Genomic DNA, 20,690 nt, shown 5'->3' with positions numbered 1-20,690 from the left:
CTTTCCCCTCAGCTTTACAAGCAAGGCAGAGGGCAGAGAGAATTACTAGTACCACTGCTCCTTCACAGAGGTAGTAGTGAGGTCTGGGAAATGAAGGAACCCTGATTTTAACTAGGCATTTCACAACATGCCCGTCCTTAAGATACAGAGATGGAAATGAAGGAGGCTACTTCTGTTTAAATTCAAGCATATATTTAAAGACTTTGGCACATAGGGAACTAAATTGTTTGCCCAGATCCCCAAAATATGCTTACAGCAGGAATTAAAGCATGGTGTTCCAAGTCTTACAGCACTGGCTGTCTCTGTAGGTATCCCTTTATCATCTGCCTCACTCTCTGCTTTTCTCCCCTTTAGATCCAAGTAGCAGTAGACTGGAGAAGAATATCTGCTTAGAAGGCTGGCAGGATGCTGACCACATTGTTTGACAGTCTTACCATGTTTTATGGGCCACACTGAAGACAATATAAAAATTAAAACCCCTGCCTAATGAGCAGTGAAGAAAGACTTAATGCTGTTATTTTCCAGTTAAGTGAGAGCCAGTGTGAAAACCCGGATAGGAAAAGAAAGAAGTAGGGAAGCAGCGCTCTGTGGTTTTTGCAATTTTACTTGCCTTTTTGATTCAGATCCTAAAGGTGAACTGCGTTTTTTCAAGTAAACATACATATACATACAAAAATTCAAAAAAAAAGTCAGTAACGTTGTTAAATATGATATTAAATTAATTATTTTAATATCATACTGTGTAGGGCCTAATTTTACAATGCTACTTGCAGAAGGAACTGTTGACTAGTTATCTGAAATGTTGTAGAATTAAATACATTTTACATGGAGTTAGAGTTACACCATTTGCTTAATTTGAAAATGAGTTTAGAAAAACAAATGCTTATTTTAGGAAAGAATAACAAGTGAGGAGTTGGAAGAGCTGGAGAATAAATATGACTAACCTCTAATCAGTTGAAACAGTAGGAAAAGAATATTTGTATACCTCATGTTAACAAACCCCCTTTATCAAGAGGTGAGTAAAAAAGTCACCAGGATCTCAGTCCTAGGAAGCAAAAAGACTGATTTAAACTTCCAAATCTTGATGCAGGTAGCAAAGTTCCCTGTCATTTGAACTATTCAAGATCAGATGTGTCTGCATCCCATTACTCTTGCCTTTCTTCTTCTCCATCCTGGATCCATCCTCACATCGTACTCTGGCTTAGTACTCTAAAATACTGTATTTCTATGTATTTCAAGTACGATACTGTTAGTTGAAAACTATTGTTAATACATTGATAGTTTTTCCTTCACTTCTTTGATCTTGTATGAGAGGCAGCTGGCAAACAGGTGAGTTAAACAGTAATATGAAGCCTGACACTGTCCTACCCAGTGTCATGACTGAAATTTCTGTAATTCCTGTCCTCCTCTTACTAACTGAAGAAATCATGTGTTGCCCAGGTCCTAAAAATATATATATCAGGCCCAGAGATTTTGTTGTCAGTGTACAAATGTCTGTTCTCTAACATCAAGGCTAGTTTTATATGAAAAGACAAAGTATTAGATGTTTCCGTTTTAGTCTAGCAGCCATTTTGTTGACTTCTTGTAAATGTGAAAAGTAATAAATTAAGCCTCTCCCTTTCTTTGAATGAGAGAGGACTGATAAGACACAGCTATCTAACAAACAAAATTACAGTGGTTACCAAATCAAATTGCATTAAAGCAAGGATGTGTAATCAATCTCTTTGTGAAAGGTTCCGAAGCAATTCTGAAGAAAAAACCATCAACGCTTTATTTAGCATGGCAGATGAAGTACGTTCATGTTGCGTGTAGAGGGCTTTGCAGTAGGGTGCTTGTGTGAATAAGTTATATTCCGTTTCAAAAGCTGGCATCCCGGGGTGCTGCTGATACAGATTGTCAGCCCAGACACTGCTGCACAGGTTCTGAGTTACTGGTTGTCTGCATCCATGTCTTGGAGGCTGAGCTTGGGTCAGCATATGAATGTATGAGCACGAGTCTTTAAGAAGTGGTGACCTTTCAGTGGCATTCAAATTGTATTTGCCCTTTTGGTTTCAAACCTGCTAAGATACCTGAGGTACATGAAAATAAATTTAGTTTGGCTGTGTGGTGGGATGACGCTGGCTGGATGCCAGGTGCCCACCGGAGCCGCTCTGTCACTGCCCTCCCCAGCTGCACGGGGGAGAGAAAATGTAACCAAAGGCTCGTGGGTCGGGATAACGACAGGGAGATCCCTCTGCAGTTACTGTCACGGGCAAAGCAGACTCTGCTCGGGGAAATTAGTTTATTACCAATCACATCAGAGTAGAGTAATGAGAAATAAAAATAAATACTTAAAAACACCTTCCCCCCACCCCTTGCTTCTTCCTGAACTTAACTTTATTCCCGATTTCTGTCCCCCCTCCCCGCCAGCGGCGCAGGGGACGGGGCATGGGGGCTGCGGTCAGTCCATCACAGCTGTCCCTGCTGCTCCTGCCCCTCGGGGGGCTCCTCACCCCCTGCCCCTGCCCCGGCGTGGGGTTCCCACGGGCTGCGGGGGGGGATCTGCTCCCCCGGGGGCTCCCCGGGCTGGGGGCACAGCCTGCCCGGCCGGGGGCTTCACCGCGGGCTGCCGAGGAACCTCTGCTCCAGCGCCTGGAGCCCCCCTGCCTCCTCCTGCCCTGGCCTGGGGGGCTGCAGGGCGATCGCTCTCCCAGTCTCACTCCTCTCTCCGGCTGCAGTGGCAGTTTTCTTTCTCCCCTTCTTAAATATGTCACCCCAGAGCCGCTGCCACTGTCACTGATGGGCTCAGCCTTGGCCAGCAGCGGGTCCATCTCGGAGCTGGCTGGCATGGGCTCTGTCAGGCATGGGGGAAGCTTCTGGCACCTTCTCACAGAACCCATCCCTGTAGCCCCCCTGCTACCAAAACCTTGCCATGCAAACCCAAACCCAATACAGGCTGTTAGCATGAAATGTGTAAAATCTTGTCTGAATCAAGTTCAGAAAAGGTTATTTTCATGCACTGTCCCCCAAAAAGATACTTTAATGCCACCATAGCTGGAACAGTAGGTTAAACTCGTTCAAGGTTTTCCAGTACTTTTGAGGAAGGCTGAAATTGCTGCTACCAGGTCATCAAGTAGGATATATTTTGAAACCTAAGTGAGCCTGGTTACAGGAAACTTTTTTAACCTTCTTAGCTCAGACAGCTTACATTGGGGGAATACTGAGGCTACTGAGAAAGTAAGGAGTGTAAAGAATATCCAGAATATATGTTCCTTTTAGGTTGAAAAGAGAGGATGGCTGTTTCCTTCAGAGTATACCTTCGCAGATTGATAGCAGGGATCTGGACTTGTGCTCACACATTTCTGCTGACTAATACGAGTGTTTAAGAGCTCAAGGTACTCTGGAAGTCACTAGAATGTAAGCTGCAATATTACATAAGCACTCAGTAACATGAGCTTTTTCCCTCTAATACAGTTTCATATTTGAAAAAAATCAGTACAGTGTTAAAGTAGAGCTTGTGGTCTTTTGGTAAAGCTCAGGCCATATGTGTTTCTCTTTCCTAAATCTTCAGCTAAAAGAAGAGTAACTTTATGCAACTATCCTGCCAGTCTGTGGGCCACACTTCCTTCGGGGAGTTATTCTTGAGCTACACAGTGCGCTTTATATTTTTCACAGGTGCTTGGTATATGCATCTTATGTTGTAAAGCTGAAAGTTCTGGGTAGGGGAATGATGGGTTTTGAAGAATTGCCCAGTAATCGCTGCACTGTTGTGCTTGCTAGCATACAAACCAGGAGCCATTGAAGCTCAGCTGATCGGACTTCAGTGATGGTACTTACACTTTCAAAGCTTAGTGTTCGAGGGTTAAGAATTTGTTTTTTAAAAAACGCCACACAGCTTTTACCATTCTGTGCAAGTCAGTAGTAAGTTCATACCTAACTCCTCTGTCATGATGACATTTGCTCTGGAAGTAGTGGCAGGTAATTCAGTGAAGATCAGGTTATGTGTTTTGTATATCCATGTAAGGTGGTAAAATCTGGCTGTATAACACACTGGTTTCATCAGTGCTGCTTGACTTTCGTTTTCATTTTCAACTTTTCATTTAGAGTGAAGTTCTTTATTTGACTTGCTGGCTAAGGCTTTTTAAAATATAAATAGCAGTCTTGTACCTGTAATACAGAGTGCTGCAAAGCTGAGAGAAGGAGAGTCTGACCTACTCTTACAAAAGAAAACAAAACTGAGAAAGGGTGGAACATAAGAACAGAGAGATCCAGGGTTTCTCACCATATAGTAATGGATATGACCTTTAATACTGAGGCCTTTGGATCAAATTTAAGTTGGCATTAAAATTTTCTAATAAATTCCCTGCTGAATCTCAGAGGTTTTTTCCTCAGATTTAATTCAATAAGGTCACAATAAAGCAAGTGCTGTCTGTGCTATTGTAATTGCTCTCAGCAGGCTGATAATATTATTGCAGAGAAGTGCCGGCTACTGTGCTTTTATTTCTTTCTTCAAGCACTCTGCTTCCTACACATTTGCTCCCCTTGCTCTCAGGTCTACCCCAAGTAGGAAGTGAAGCTGTTTTAAATGCCATTTGCTTCTCATTTTAACATGTTTTTACAGTAATGCTTTCCTGAGTCTCTTCAACAAAAGGAATAAAAGCATAGCCTGTCTTAATTGCAGAATTACTGGGGGCTTTATTTCCCTTCCTTAATTCTCATCCAATGTTTATGCATTAGATTCAGCCTCTAAACAAGCAATGGTTAGTTCATTTTGGATTAGTGCTTTTAGGGTTATAGAATAGATGTACAGCTAAAGGGTTTTCTTGGGCACATGGGGAGAGATGCTAAATACCCACTGTCCTATGTTTCACGAAAAAATGACAAATTGCAGCTCATCACAGTGAGGCGTATGTACGAAGTCCTGTACTTTTAGGTTGATACCACATCTTTTTTTTGTAGCATGACTTTCAGAACAGCATTGTTACTGTGATGTTTCTTGTATGAATGCGAATTTATGCTTAGCGTGCTACTGGTAGATCTGTTACTACTGTACTGGAAGTAGTTCAGTACAGTAAATAAATGCAAATGCAGAGTGCTGTGATCGTGGTTGTCCGTATAATTCTATGTGACTATGAGAGACCCAGTGCAGCTTCACCATCAACTCTGTGTGAGTTGCACTAGCTGTACACTAAATTTCTAGATGCAGTTTCCTCCTTTTTCCAATGGGACCTGCTGTCCAAAATACCAAGTTTCTGTTTGTAGTGGTGGCATGTCAGGAGCTGTGTACATCATGGCTGGTCCTTCTTAACAGATGAAGAGGTAGTTTAAAACATTGTAACTGGATCACATGATCGGTATTTTGGGGTGACTATGGACCAGTCTTTTAGGTGTGGTGCTAGACAGGATTTTTTGGTTGTGTACACAAAGTATTAATTCATGTTCCCCTACCTCAGCACAATTGGTAGCTCATGCCTTTGCAGTTTCAAAGGACCAACCTGTCTATAGCTGAGTGCTTCTGCTTGGTATTCCCATCTGGCTTCCCACACCCTGACTGACTTCACATTTACCCATCTTCTTCACCCTCCTGGTCCATTATCTTCCCCTTGACGCTTCTCTGTCTTTCTCTGGGGCCCTGTATTTCTGAAGTGTCATGCATGGGGTATTTTTTGTCTGTCTCCAGCCACATGCAGACATTGACAATTTTCCATGGCATTCATTGCGGACAAAGAACCCAGTCTCTGTACAGAAGAAAATTACTGGCATGGATATTCAGCTGCTTATTTGCATACTCAGTTAACATATGTACAGTGGAATATGTCCTCTCGCCCACCTGCAATTGACTGGAAAGGAGGAGCAGCAAAAGATGTTTTACAAAGGCAATGCCAGTTCTGAAATGCATGCAGCTGTATTCTGCCCACCTTCAACCTCCATGGCAAGCAGAATTCCATCAGGGCTACCCTACAGCATGCAGGCAGTTTTGACATTGCATGGGATTGCTTGCATACCTGTGCTAATTCTGCTTCAGTAATTAAAAACAACAGATGATGATCTTCAGTCATAACATTTCACCCACTTTAATATTTCTCATAATTTCTTTTTTTCTTTTTAATTACTCTCGATATGTCTACTCTGAGCCATGCATCATATGGTGCTGGTGGGATGTATACAGCGATGCCAGCACACCTAATGAACTTCAGTGATAAAAACCATGACTTTTGCACTGTGTGGAGTTTCTCCCATCCAACATGCAAGCATGTGGAAGGAGGTCACTCCTGATCAATAACTGCTCATTGCTTTTTACTTATGACATACGGATTTTAATTTATATTTCCTGCTGCTGCCAGAGGGAACTAATTTCTGATATCAGAGATGCAATGCAGCTGCTTTGAAGCAGAATGGTCCTGAGATAAAATGATGTTACTGACCTGAAACACTTCAAAAAGCTTGATTCCGAAGCCTGCTGTGGTTTGAGCTTGCAGTTTCTGACATAGGTTAATGTTGCTCTGAGTCATTGTGAGACATGATCAGATTGCTTTGTAAATTAAATAATGAAACATTTGTGTGTGAGAGTTCCTACTATAATTAATAGTTAGGCTGTGCTTTGAAAAGATCAGAATGTACATCACACGATGGTAGGATCTGGAATTTGCTTTCCAAACTTGACTTTCAGTTGTAGAGATGTGAAGTTTTCCAAAATCCAGGTTTGATTTATAATGCTTTGCTTGTGCATTAACCGTAGAACATGGGATAAATAATCAGATAGCCCTTTGGTTATTGTGACTTTTTTTCAACTAAACTAATAATCTGACATGAGTTATTTAGAGAAAAGTTCTGGTGTTTGAGATGACTTTTCCCTTAGTTCTCCTGTAGATCTCAGCTTTGAAGTAGTGATAAGTTTCTTTCAAGGGTTTTGGTAAAACAGCAAAAGTAAAACCTAGCATTCTTGCCAATTCTTGGAAGTTTTTGTGTATGAATTGCTAGTAGCCTGAAGCTTCTGAAGTGCTGTATGAATTGTAATAGTACATGTGAATCAGTCTGTTTTCAGATCCGTCAAATGGTATTTAACACTTACTAGCCTAGATACAACATTTTGAAACCCTGCCACTCTTGCAAAAATGTTCAATTCCACATAACAATTCTACCCTAGCTGTTACAACCACATGTCAAACTACACAACGTGGGATATGAGATAGCCCAATGGAGGATATGGATGCAATAGTTAGGCAAACTCACTGAAGTTAACATCTGGGCTTTTTGGAATATGGAGACAGAAATTTAGCATTAAGTTTTTTAATTTCTAGGCAGACTGTCCCTCACTGTGGTAAATAATAGAAAGTTTCATCTCTTTTTCCTTGCACAGAAAGTAAGAGTTGAGTAGATTTGAATATGGGATTAAAAAGACTTGGTGTTTCAACCTGATATTTTAACCTGTGGTATTGTTAAACTTACTTGTAAATGTTTTGCTTGACACTACTCTCTGTGTTGTTAAGAATGTTAAGAATGGTGTTGAACAGCTGCTTTTGTAGTAAAAAAACATTAAATATTTGCCAATCCCATCTAAAATTTTTGGAAGAACTGAGAGCTTGATCTCCTGATCTGACAGAAAGAAGCTTTCAGTGCCATTTCTTCAGAGTAATAATGGGGGCATTTCAGATTTCTATCTGTTTTCTTTTGGTAGTATTAGATAACCAGGCAGTTGGTAGAAGTCACATTGAGGGGGACAATGTAAATTCTATGTTATCAAGAGCCATTTAAGCAGTATCTGTTCTGGAAATAGTCCTATATTGAAAGAATCAATTGCAGATATTTCTGATTTGGAAATGCTAGGCTTTTGGCCAGATAAGGGATGAATGTCAAGTCCTGCATCATATCTTCCACTGGACTTTTTTACCTTTGGTTTCATGGAGTGATTGTTAATCCCAGGATCAATCGGAAGGTAAAAAGCAAACAAAGCTGTAAACATTTCACATGTTTTTTGCGCGCTGGATGCTGATTGTGAAGACTGCACAAAGAGGTTTTACCTCCACTGGAGCTGCTCTTGCAATTCTGCTCATATCTTAAATGGCTTTGGGTAGTCTGTTCTTATTTAGGTACTGTGCTGTACTGTCCTTTCTTTTGGGTGTTCCATGTATGTGCTTATCCACCTCCAAATTATTTTAAACCTTAATCTTAAACCTTATTATCCTTCAATCCAAGTTTTAAAAGAGAAGAAAATAAAAAGTAGAAGAGCAGCTTGTGGTCAAAAGAAGGTTTATGTAAGAGGCAGGGCTGAAATTCCTGAAATATGAAGCCATATCTGCCCAAAACTTTTCCTTTGAAATATTGAAACCCATGTGTAAGGACCATGCCTCTATAACACAACTATAGATTAGTTACAGGTGTTTCTGCAGTAACCTATACTAAATGGTAGCCGTCAGAGAGAGGATGCATGGAGAGCAATGTCATAGATAAAAAACAAATGTGAAACACATGATACTGGGAAGAAGGTCTCTCCTGAGATGAAAGAAAACATTTAAGTGGTATTAATAAAACTTTGCAAGAGTAAAATAATGTAATGCCTTTGCCCTATAGCTGAGTGGAAAAGTGGTGTGTATTTATGCATGTTTGGGTTTTGATATCTAAGAAACTTGCAAAGGCTTTGAGATAATCCAGTGTTTAGTTTCAAGGAACAGAAGTTTAGAAAAATCACCTTTTAATTCTGTGTCTGCCACAAACTTCAGCAGTGTAGAACATCATTTATCCTTTTTGTCTTTACCTGTTGTTTTGGATTCTACCTTTCTAAAACAGGTAATTCTTCAGTTGCATATATGCGACGAAGATGGTTTAAGGGTCGCTTAGTATGAAGATGCTTTTTGGTGTTGAGTGCTGTAAGTACATTTTTCTTCTAGGAAATGTCTTTTACCTTTTCAACTTTGCTTTAGAGCACTTAAATAGTTTGGATTTAAAGTTCATAAATTTAGGGCCCTTGAGAACAAAGAGTTTGGTTTACTTCCTGTGTAATCTGTGAACAAACTCATGTTTACTTTGTCCTTCCTCAGTTTTGAGTTCTGCTTCCTTTAAGTTTCTGGGGATTGAAACCCTAATAAGCAATAGACACCTAACAAATAATTCTAAAGCTTGTGAGCATTGCTAATGAATTCCCTGATTATTGCTGAAAAGCACCAAATGTGGAAAGATTTTGGCCAGACATTACAGAGACACAGTAAGAGTTTTCTGTTTGTGTAATACTGTGTAATATTGTATTCTTAGTTCTGTTGGGAATTTGTGTAGAATTGAATGTGAACCTAAATTTCAGCCTTTGTTATTTCATTGGCACATAGTCTTTGTAAAACTTGACTTCATGCAAATGTCGAGAAACATAAAACTGGAGTACTGTATAACATCAGAGGAAAACATATTGCTGTAGTCTACCCCAAAACCCAAGGTTTTTACCCAGTTTTACATAATAGAGGTCTGTTCTATTTGAATTGGATATATTGGGAATAAGAAGGAAATTAAAGCATTGTAAACCATACTGTTGGTTTGGAAGAATCAACAGTATCTTACCCCTGCACAGATAGTATCAGGCTAGGAATGTTACTCATTTTCTTATTGATCTCATGTGTAAAGCTAGTTTTCAGTTGACCTCAGTCAGAAGATGGCTGAATTTTGCCTCCATACAATGTTCTGTACCTGAGGTTTCTTTACGCTTTATCAAAGGATGCTGTAGATTTGGGCATTAGCTATCTGTCTAGCCCGATTATTGAGCACAAGTATGTTACACCTCTATAGAAAATTGAATCTACTTTTTCCCACCAATTCAGCTTTCATTGCACTAAGAGGATCTTAGAGCTCTTACTGTTGTTTTATGTATCAGTATTTCAGTAAATCTCATTGTATTGTGTGTATGTAAATGGTAAGTGATTTTAATTTTTTTAAACAGTATTTGATGTGTAAATCTATTGATAGCACACTGCAGTTCAGCCTTCTGGAATTTGGTAGGGCTTTGGGGGCTTGTTTGCTCTTGTTAGGGATTTATTTTTGTCCTTTATAAATCACTTTTTCATTAATTTTACTTATCATGCTGTGTCAAGGTACTTGCAGGCCTGGTGCATTCTCTAAATCCAAGGGGGGGGTGTGTGTATTCTTAATATATGAGCCTGACTTAACACCTAAACAGTCTTCTAAAGCTGCAGTAAATTTTCTGTAGTTTTAGAAACAACTATTTTGGCTATCAACAGTAGTTTTCTGCATCTGGCTATGAAATTCCTCTAACTTTCTTACCCATGTTCCTGCCCCTGAATGTGGTTTAGATAGATTTAGAACGTGGTGTGTATATTGGATGTATCTTTATTTATCAACAGAGAAATCTCATTTAAGAAAAACATTTGGGAAAAATTAGTGGCTCTGTTTTGAAGGAATGTAGAAATGGTATGGGGAGTAGCAGAAACACCTATGAAAGAGTAACAAAAAGTGGCAGGAACACCTTCTGTTTCATTCGAAGGAAAGAATAAATGATTGGCTTAACAGGAAGTTAATATAGTCTGTTTTTTCCTTTAGAGAAGCAAAAACTCTTTGTAATTTTTTTTTTAGGCTACATGACATTCTTCGTCATCAAAAGACTGACTCTTTGCTCTCCTATGACATCCTAATATTTAGCATACTAGTGAGACTGAATTCTTGTAGACCAAATTATGGAAAGTCAGGTAAGTGGCATTTTTCTTTATTATATTGCACAGCTTTTACATTATACACAGTTGGTGTACAGATACACTGTAAAACTTATGCAGGAGAAATACGCAATATAATAATATTAAAAAGCCACTTACCCACCTTGCTGTTTGTGCTTCCACTTCCATGGTGCAGTATTCATTGTATGATGGGCATGAAGTCACCTGTACAGTGCATACTGGGGCATGTAGCTGCTAAAGAGTTAGTTCTTTCTTCTTTTTTTGTGTATCTGATGCACAAAAGGATGAACACAAAGGGCAGCTGTTACTCAGCTTGTGCATAGTGAGAACAAAGTGAGATCCAGTGATTGTTCTCTTTGGTATTTGACCATTGCTGTTCAGTTTGCTTTTTCTTGAGGTTGAGGGCCAGTTGACATAGGTTGGAAATTGCTGCAAACCTAACTTGAATTACTAGGGCTAATACTGTTTTCTGCTACCATATTAACAAGCATCAGCAGTGACTTAGTTTACAAAACTGAAAGCTGCTCTTAACAGTAGTGAGTTAAGGACTTTATTTTTTGTTTTGTTCTTTTACCTGTGCACTCCGTTCTTTTACACAGGAACTGGTTACAGAGAAACTTTACAACTACTGCAGCAAACTAAGGATATCATTATTGTATAGATGAACAAAGACCTAGGGAACCTGATAGGAGTAATGCTGTCTGGTTTTATTATTATATAAACAAATTCCAAATGCCAATGTTGTTTAAAAAGCAAATTCTGTGTATGTAAATTATACAGAGCAGAAAAGCAGTGTTTAGTTTGATCATGGTATATGCTTGCCAAACTGTAATTTCCATTGTTCTCTGTTAAAAGTAACCATATGACTGCTCTCTGATATATGTGCTGCAGATTATTTCTGGTGTAGAAAGTGACATTAAGTAGTAATAAGCAGAGATTTCTATCCTTGTCAGCTTTCAGATTTTAAACATATTTGTTTTAGCCTTATTTTTTAAGATCAAAATATTTAAAATCTTTTTTTAAATCAAAAGGATATTTTTATTTATGGGTCTTTACTGTATTTCCTACTGAATCTAGGAAGGGTCTTGCTCTTACCTCATGGGAGAAAAAACTGCTTTGGGAATAGATAAACACTGCAATGTCAATCAGCATCATGATTTTTTCTGAAAACTTCTGCAGGGTGAGAACAGGAATTGGACTAAAACAGCTCCTTTAGTCTTAGCTGTTGTAGTGCACAGCACCTCCCATAAGAAATAAATAAAGTTGTGAGCATAAAACAGCAGTGGATCCATAAGGGTATGCCTGAAGCCAAAGCTGTAATTCATAAATTGTTTCCACAAAAGTCTACTTGGGTTTTTTTCCAATTAGAGGGGAAATTAACATGTACGTTTGAACTTCAGTTTGTGGAAAGCTGTGCGTGTTTCATCCCAGTTGCAGGGACAGCTTTGACAAGCCAGGAAGAGTGTTTTAATATCACCTTCAGTGCCACCCTTGCCTGTCATAATGAGAAAGATGCCTGTTTGGTGACTGCTTTTTCCCAGCCCAAGCCAGCTGCCTCCAGCTGGACCTTTCCTTGGGAAGATCAATCACAAAATTGCATATATATCTCTTGGGAAATTCAGTGTGTGTGAGCAGTAAGCACAAACATCAGTGGAAATTCCCCATTTCAAAATTTTCACTGACTTTGAAAGATTTCCTAGTGATCATGGTAATATTCAACAAACATAAATAAAGAGCGCTCTTTATAACTTAAATAAACAGCAAAGCATTTTTACTAATTATTAGGCATGAAAATAAATCTCTTCTCTCACATCTAGGATTGGTCTTCCAGATAAGGTTATAAGTATGTTGTCCTGACAGTGTAGGTAATTTATGGTACAGCCAGAGGTGTAATTGTTCTGTGCATGAAGAGAGGCTTTTAGCTTCCAGGGATATAAAGTATTTTTCATGAATATTAAGTAAACTTTAATGATTGAAGGAAAGAGCAAAGTGGAGGACAGTCGTTTGTATCCTGTCTGAACTCGCCTGCAGCCACGTTAATGTTTGTAACAGATTTAGAGTATAGCTGAAATAACAGTAAGGATTTCCTCTTTCCATACCCTTTTCACCATTTTCTTAAAAGCTACATATAACTAAAAGGGTGAAGGGTATTTGCTTATTTACTCTTAATTTACAGGAGGTATTAAAGAAAAATGGAAAGTAACTGTAATCAGTGCTGTTTGAGAAGTAGTGATAGATGGCAATTGAATGGTTTGAGGCTATTAATTGCAGTGAGATTATACTAGTTGAGATACCTTTGATGTCAGGTGCTTGAAATATTAGTTATTTCAAAGACAAATTGGATTATAAATTATTAGTAAATCTGTACCAAGGTGATTAAACCCACTTGTAAACTGTCAAACATGGGTACTATTTCAAGTTATAGTTTATTCAGTTTATTCAGCTGGAAAGGGAGTTCAGAATTGAGTTTAGGAGTTATGTGGGAATATGTGGAGTAAGTGAGTTACTTTTGAGACTGGGCTATTCCTGTGCTTCCTTAATGAATTTTTGTTCAGCTTTGAACTTTCCTTAGTCCACCACTAACCTTTTCGTCTGACACTGTAGAAGATGCTCTAGAGGGAAGAAGCTGCTTCTCTAAGGCAGACTTATGGACTCGCTTGGCCACTTGGGGGAGATAAAAGCCAGCAGATCTGTACAGCCCTCAGACAGACCACAAATACGGTAATGGCATCCTCGAATTCCCACTCTGAGGGTCTACCATTGCTAGGCAGTACTGTTCTCAGTAAAACTGGTTTTTTTTTCCAGTAGGACGGATAAAATATGTTGCACTGCATGGGTCTTCTTGGTAATACCACCCCATGTCATTCTTCTTATCATTAATCAGATGATGTTTATTGAAGCAGATAGAGAATTCCTCAGTGGTTTGGTATTGGATTTATTGAGTTTTGAGGAATGAGAAACTGAAACAGTGGAAGCTGAGGAACAGTTCAGTAGTTTACAAGTCCTATTAACTTGTTGGTGTAGCTACGGAATTTTGCTCTATGTTCACTCCGCATGCACACACAAACACTCAGAGGACTGCGGTCCCCTACACAAAATAATTAAACAAAGCTCAAAGGCTTGACAATGTGTACATCCAAAGCAGTGAAAGGGGGGAAAAAAGCAAGAGGACATCTTTTTCCATTTATTTTTCTCCCACTAATGTTGTTTCATTCCAAGCTTGAAGCTTTCTCACTGAGATGTTGTTTGTGGTGTGTGGATATTTGCAGGCGGGTGTTAGCACAGCTGCAGGCATTTCAGATGACCATTTTTTACTCTTCAGTTTTTTACATAAAATGTTTGTTGTAGTCATGACAAAACTTGGCATTCTAGATATTCTGTTATATGTACTCTCAAAAAGTGCAGTCATCCATGGGAAATGTCCAGCAATGTCCTGTTGGTAACTATAATAATAAAGAGGTGTAGTTTATACAAAGCAAAACTTCTGTGATGAGCATTGTGGTTCCTCTCCAGTGCCCTGGGCTGGAGCTAGGGTCTGGGGGCAGGAGGGCTCCGGATTTCATTCTATTTTGATTTTTCTCCAGTGATCTTTCAGTTTCTATTTCTTTTCAGCCATTTCTTGTAGTTGAGGAGCAATTCCTTCCTCCTCAGTCCGGCTGTGTATCTGGCGTTAGGTCTCCGCTCAAATGCCACTGTCTTGCCAGAGGTACTTCCTGCAGGCTCGTTCTCAGGCATGTTCATGCTGGTTACCAAGATTACAGGGTAGGTGTTTTCTTAAGTGACCTTGCATCCTCCTGTGCTGCAGTGAGTGTTGGTCTGCTGAGATGGATCCCAAGAATGGGGTTTTCCATCCTGGCCTTGCTTTGGGACTTCATGACCCTGCAAGTTGGCCTTGTGAGGTTCATAAGCCTTGAGGCAACTTGAGATCTTACCCAAGCTGAGTCAGTTCTAATAAGGAAGTTGAAGGACCAGAGGTCTTGTCACTCTTCTGGCTCACTTCCAGCTTGATAGCAGGACCACAAACACTGCAGGATCTTGTTCCTTTCTTCCGTCTATCAGCACTGTTCTCCCCCTTTGTTCCAGCCAGCTGGTGATGGATAACTGTAGCACCCAGAGGAGATGGAGCTAGAGCACTTCACCATTCTGTCAGTCAGTCCTGCTGGACTTAATGTTAATGCAACCCCTTGCACCATCAGTGTACGAAATGTTGATCTGCCTTATTAGAGCTGCAGTAGTTTGCTCTGTTGCTTTTGTGCTTTTTTTTTTTTTTTTTTTTTTTTTTTTCATTTCGCAGATCGCTTCTCTGTCAAAGCTGAAAGTGTGGTCTTCTTCTGGCATTGCAACTTATGGCCTACAGTGACTTTTTCCCTTACTCACTGGGGCCTGGCATGAGTCTTTCCTCTGCTGCTTGTAACAGGCAAGATCGCCTGGCTGCTTGCTGGGAATATCTGAAGCATGCACAGGACATGTTGGCTCCTTGTCAGAGATCACAGGCATCAAACCTCTACAGCATCATAGAGCTGTCTGTGAGTGATGCCACGTTTGGCAAACCTGTCCTGCAGATGCTGTTTACCTGGAAACTCCCAGGATCTCCCTTCCACATAAACTACTTCCTCAGGTCACCCACTGCAAATGCGTGTAGGGCAAGTTATTGAAAAGAAAAAAGTTGTTGATAAACAAAGACTGATAAGTCTTTGATGTTTGCAGAGATGGGATGTCCATAAAAAAATTCATAGCCTACCCTCATTCTTCTGTTCATTAGAGAACCTGCAGTATATATTTCAGTCATATCATGAAACTAGTTATCTCTTCAAAGGACTAAACTTTACAGTTATTTCAGATAGTTCTCTCAGCTAAGAAAATAAATGTTAGCTCTGTTAAGTGTTGTGTTATTTATACATGCTTTTAAAAACAAAGAAATTAATTAAAATTAGGTGCCACAGAAATAATTTTACATCACTTAATCCAAAAAGCCAAATATCACACACTTCACATAATTCACATGTGTGAATATTATTTTCAGATGTTTTGAGAGGTGACTTGTTTCACAATATGGCTGTGATGGAATTAACAGAATACTGTGCCCATATGATTTGTTATGAGGATGGGTTTTGGTTTGTTTTTAGACATTATAAATAGCCATATAAATGCACCTGTCAGGTATTTTTACATTTTTAAAAACACTCCATTACTTCCAAACTCAAAAAGTGAAAAAGTAAAAACGTTGCATCCTCAGTACAGACTTAACATCCTCAGCCTTGTTTTGACTTCTAATTCCCTGTGTGGTTTTGCTTTCTTCTTTGCTTATTTAGACTTATTTTCCACTCAAATATTTTCTGGCTTTTAAATTCTAATGGCAACAGGTATTTGAGCTGGTAAGGGAACCGTTTATCCTTCAGTGTTGTTCTGTTCCAAGCTTCCAGCAAGCATTTAGCATCTGTGCTGTGCAGGAGTTCAGCTTCCTTATACTCTGTAGGGGAGATAATCCATTCAGCAGAAATAGTTACAGAATAAAGAATATTTAATATAGAATATTTAATTTCCTGAAGCCCCTGCAGCAAAGTAAACATGGCTGCTTGAGATGGGAGGGAAGAAAGGACAAAACAACATACTCTACATTTAATACGTTCAATAGTTCCATGCCTGCCTTCAGAGGGTGCAGCATCTGGCTGTTGCCCCTCTCTTTTGCCAGAGGGATTTCAAGCATTTTGTGTCACTTTTACTTGCTCCATCACAGAACCCTCTGATTGCATCCTCAGTCCAGAATCTTTTAAGCTGGTGAGGAAGCATCAGTCATCATTCATGCCTTTACAATCTGGTGTTTAGTTGGAAGAGCAGTGTCCTTGGAAGTTGTAGCGTTTTGCCAGTGCCCAGCTCAGGAAGGAGCATCAGAATTTCACCACTTCCTTTTTAATCTTGGTCACGTTTTCCTTAATGCTGTACAAAAATTCCTCTCGCTCGTGATGTTCAGTTATAAAGTATGTGGTATAGATGACATTTCACTTAAGGAGGGATATGTTGGAACATCGTGGTTTATTCAAGTGAGTAATTACACTACATATGATTTTAATGTTTTCTTGTGGGTGAGAGAAGAGCTTTTGGCTTTTTAATGTTTTGTTCTTATCAATTTTATTTTTTTTTAAAGAGTTGATTCCCAAAGCCGTAACAAGAATTATAACAGAGGTTTGCTGCTACCCTGCTATTTGTCTTGCAGAGCCACCTACCCCTGTTTGAAGTGGGTGTAGCAGGCTGTCTCAGTGTAGGTGAAGCGTTCTGAATCGGCAGCATTTCTGCAGGCACTTTGTGCAGGCTCAAGACTTGGTAATGCAAGGTGTGGCTGTAAATAAAGCCAGGCAGGGGAGGGTGAAGCTGGCTGAGAATTTCAGTCTAAGGTAAAGCTGCTTTCCCCACAGCACACCATTTGTCACTCAGGAAGCAGTTAAAGGCTAAACTGGGAATGAAAAGTTGTATTCCAAAATAAATATGTAGAGGGGAAAACAAAGAACAGTGTATTTCATTCTCACCATGTGAGAAAAGTAATCACAGCCCATGCTTTTGTTTGCTGAAAATAGGTTTGAAGGGTGCCTCCTTCGCATTAGGCAATTTCCTGAATGATCACTTTGAGTCTATTTTTGCATTTCTGCAAAGAAGCAAAATACTGTTCCTTGTATATGTAGAGAACAACTGTTTGTTCCAGTAGACAAGAAAGTTAGCTAGTTCTGCACACTTCTTCAAAAAGCTTTGGTGTAGAATAAGGGATATAGCACAGGTAATGTATAGTTCTTTCGGTGAGTTCTGACAAAAGCTTGCTGACCTTGTGATGATGTGTGTATAAGAGGAATTTGTTGTATTTGTTATCTTCTGTGGAATGACTGTCACTTAGGTCATGTCCATGCAGGCAAGTATTCCTAATGATGCCCAGGCTGTGGTGTCACCTTTTGGGTAGCAGGTGCTTGGAAGAATGGGGAGAGTTGTGTGTTCTTTCACCAAGCCTTTGTTCCTTGCTGTTATCTGACATCTGTTGAAGCCGTTGGCAACACTGAGCTATTAGCTGATGATCACCCAAGTTTTTAATAGGTGTGCAAGCCACCTGTACTTATTAGACTACACATATTGATGTTGCATTATCTGCTGCCACCACTAGGTATATCCCTAGTGACCTTTTTAAGAGCAGGGTCACTTTCTCCACAAAAATATTTGCGTCTTTTTCAGTTGGTTATTGTGTGTGTGCATGCATTTGTTTTTGTAGTTCTGCAAGAGCATTCATGTTTCACTTCACAGATTGCTAGGACTACATCTACTGTGTTTAGATCTCAGTTTTGCTTGGAGAATCTCCTGCATCCTCTACATGTAGTAACAGTCGTCTTCTGCTTTATAGAGTGTGTCTGTAAGTAAACAGCAGTTTTCAATAAAGCCTCCCAGTCTACCCCATTCTCTTTATTATTATTATTATGAACAAAATTTGAATGCATCATAGCCCAATGGTGTTTTAAGTCAGCTTTACCCTCTGCAGTAGGATTGTGTTAACCCTTAATGACATCTGAGAAAACACCTGTTAATGGAGCTATAAAGTGGTTCGTGACAACCAATGCTAAAAGGTTTCTACAGTCTGAAACAAAATACGCTTCCAACTTGAATGGGAACAGGTTCAGAGATCTGCTGTGGCATTATAGGATCCTACAGTGAAACCTGTGGTTGTTTCTGATTGTAAATTAATGGAGGATTCTTCACAGTAATGGTCATCACATTGGCGTAGCAGTAGCTGCTATGTGCACTGTGGCAGTGAATTGTGTTTTTTAAGAACTGTAATGTTACATGAAAAGGATCATTACAGCTGAACAATCCAACCAAAACACCCTGAACAAATGAAGCTGCTTGTTTAATAGCAGTCTGTCAGTCAGTGCTGTATAACTGCTTCGTGGTTTCAGTCTGGAAAGGCATCTCTGAGGACCAGGGAATTAGGCAGAGAAACAGCGCAAGAGACTCGAATAGTTGCTGGACAGCGTGCTAATGTAAACCCAACCTTATGCAGTTGTTTTGTTTTCTGCGTGACAATTAAGTATTTTAACTTCTCTGTTATGTAAAGCAAGAAACCAATAAGGTTTAATTTCATGAGTTTGTACTCATACTAATAGAGACAACATTCAGTAATTACCTGCACTTTTTTTTTTAAATTCCTAAGCAGAGCAATCCCTTTTGTTAGACATGCCAGTGTATAAAGAGGCTTTTCTTCTTTTTTTTAAGATTGTATGTTTGCTCCTAAAACAAAGTTCATGCAAAGAACAATTATTTATAGGAACTTGACTTACTTTTCATTATCTTTAGTATGAGATGACATTGTATTAATTAATGTCACCACGGTGATAGCAAAAGTATTACCTTGAAAATTAGAATTAAAAAGAGGTACCATCTGTAAGTTTGGTGCTAGACTTTGCTTGTGATGGTGAAGTAATTCAGTTACTAAAATTACTTAAATGAAGGATAAGTTTATAGTTGCCCTCTGATTCATATTCACTTTCTATTTTTTTGTAGGTGACTTCTGGCTCAAAAAAGCCTGGGCAGAATACTTTCTTTTCCAAATACATAAGTATAAACAGGAATGGCTAGTATACCTGTTGCAGTGGATTTATTTTTCTTTAATCCTCTGAAAGTATATTGCTAAAGCCTGCCATTTGTGGCTGGGTCTCCTTCGGTCCTTTGTTGTTGAAATTTTACATCAGTGTCCACAGGTCTGTGGAATCACTCACTGTTTAAACTTTAGGGGGAAACTATGATGTCTTCAAGGTACTGTTCTAGCTGGGGATAGCCCAGTCAGCATCTTTATACTGGGTTGCAAGATGATGGATTGAACATACAGAAGGAGGATGTTGGAGGAATCTTCAAAATCTTCCTTATGTAACTATTTGGACATTATCATGTTTCTATAATTTTCTCTGGCAAACCACTTTCAAGGAGATGGGCAGGGGAAGTAGCCGGTGTATACAGTTACTAGGCAGTCTGAATAGCAGAAATCTGTATTTGTATCTTATTTTTGCAGTCAGAGCTTCCCTGAATGTTAGCAGGAAGCAAGGGGTCTCATACAAAGACCAGAACATGGCAGAAAATTCTGGGGAGAATGTAGAGCAATTTTGGGGAACTATCCAGATGTATTTCATTCTTGCTGTAATTAAATGGTCTTTCAGAGCAATGATTAATGTGGAATCTAGAGGTTCACTGTGGGAACTGTTTCCTTCACATTTATATGTTGATTGAAACTAAATTATATGGCAGAAGGTCTAAAAATACAAAATGTGCTGTAATCCCTGTTTAATTCAGCAGATAAATGTCAAGTCATCTTTTATGTCTTTGATTATGCATTTTAACATTGTTTTAACATGTGGCATTATGTATTTTATTCTATGGGAAAAAAGAAAAGAGAGGCTTTCTGGGCTTGTGAATTTTATACTGCTAGAATCAGAAATCTCTCCTGAATCTGCCTTTTCATAACAAATTAGAATAGCAGTCTGTCTGATCTCTTGGGGCTTCTTTTTTTTTTTTTTTACTTTTTAAGTCTTTACTGAGCTAGTATTTGAGGCAATACAAAATTTAGAAATGCAGCCCATCAGCAGTTTGCTGCATTCTAGTTTCTGCATCCAGAATATTAAGGAAGTATCAATGAAGTTTAATAAAACACATTGAGCCGTTATGCAACTATATATTGCTGCAGCAAAAACATTCCAAGTGTTTTGTAGAAAATTAAAGGCTATCATCCTATTAACATGAAATAAAATGTCTTAGAATTCATAAACAAAATTAATTATGAATGCAAATATATGGAATTTAAGGAAGGAAGTAGTAGGATGCATGTTTTTAGCGCATCCTTTTTAGTGGTTTTGCCATACAAAAAGTACAAAGGAAAAGGCGGCATTAGAAGATGCAAGACAGAGTCTCCTCTAGCTCTCCTTTCTTCTCCAGCACCTCTCCCAGGCTCTTACACGTCCTGCTGAGAAGGGGTTGGTGTGTGCCGCTTCATGGAGGAAGTTTGTTTGGGAAATAAGGAAG

The 20,690-nt window shown here is 39.2% G+C and overlaps 1 protein-coding gene across 7 annotated transcripts in view; it reads left to right on the top strand.

The window, feature by feature from the left end:
• LYRM4 (LYR motif containing 4) overlaps positions 1 to 20,690 on the top strand; it is a 92,093-nt gene that overhangs the window by 34,824 nt on the left and 36,579 nt on the right. For 2 of the 7 annotated variants that reach the window (XM_037381752.1, XM_037381748.1), the window contains one exon: positions 17,931 to 18,059. The exons of 2 other annotated variants lie outside the window; for them this stretch is intronic. In XM_037381752.1, the coding sequence (XP_037237649.1) occupies positions 17,931 to 18,044 (114 nt within the window). In that variant the 3' untranslated portion in view covers positions 18,045 to 18,059. Of the gene's footprint in view, positions 1 to 8,766; positions 8,847 to 10,551; positions 10,665 to 13,253; positions 13,371 to 17,930; positions 18,060 to 20,690 lie in introns of those variants that run through there. 3 more of the 7 variants (XR_005103396.1, XR_005103395.1, XM_037381751.1) reach the window with 3 other exon arrangements.

This window comes from Falco rusticolus, chromosome 3 (assembly GCF_015220075.1).
Source record: "Falco rusticolus isolate bFalRus1 chromosome 3, bFalRus1.pri, whole genome shotgun sequence".
Lineage (NCBI taxonomy): Eukaryota > Metazoa > Chordata > Aves > Falconiformes > Falconidae > Falco > Falco rusticolus.
This window is presented reverse-complemented; position numbering and strand designations above follow the sequence as displayed.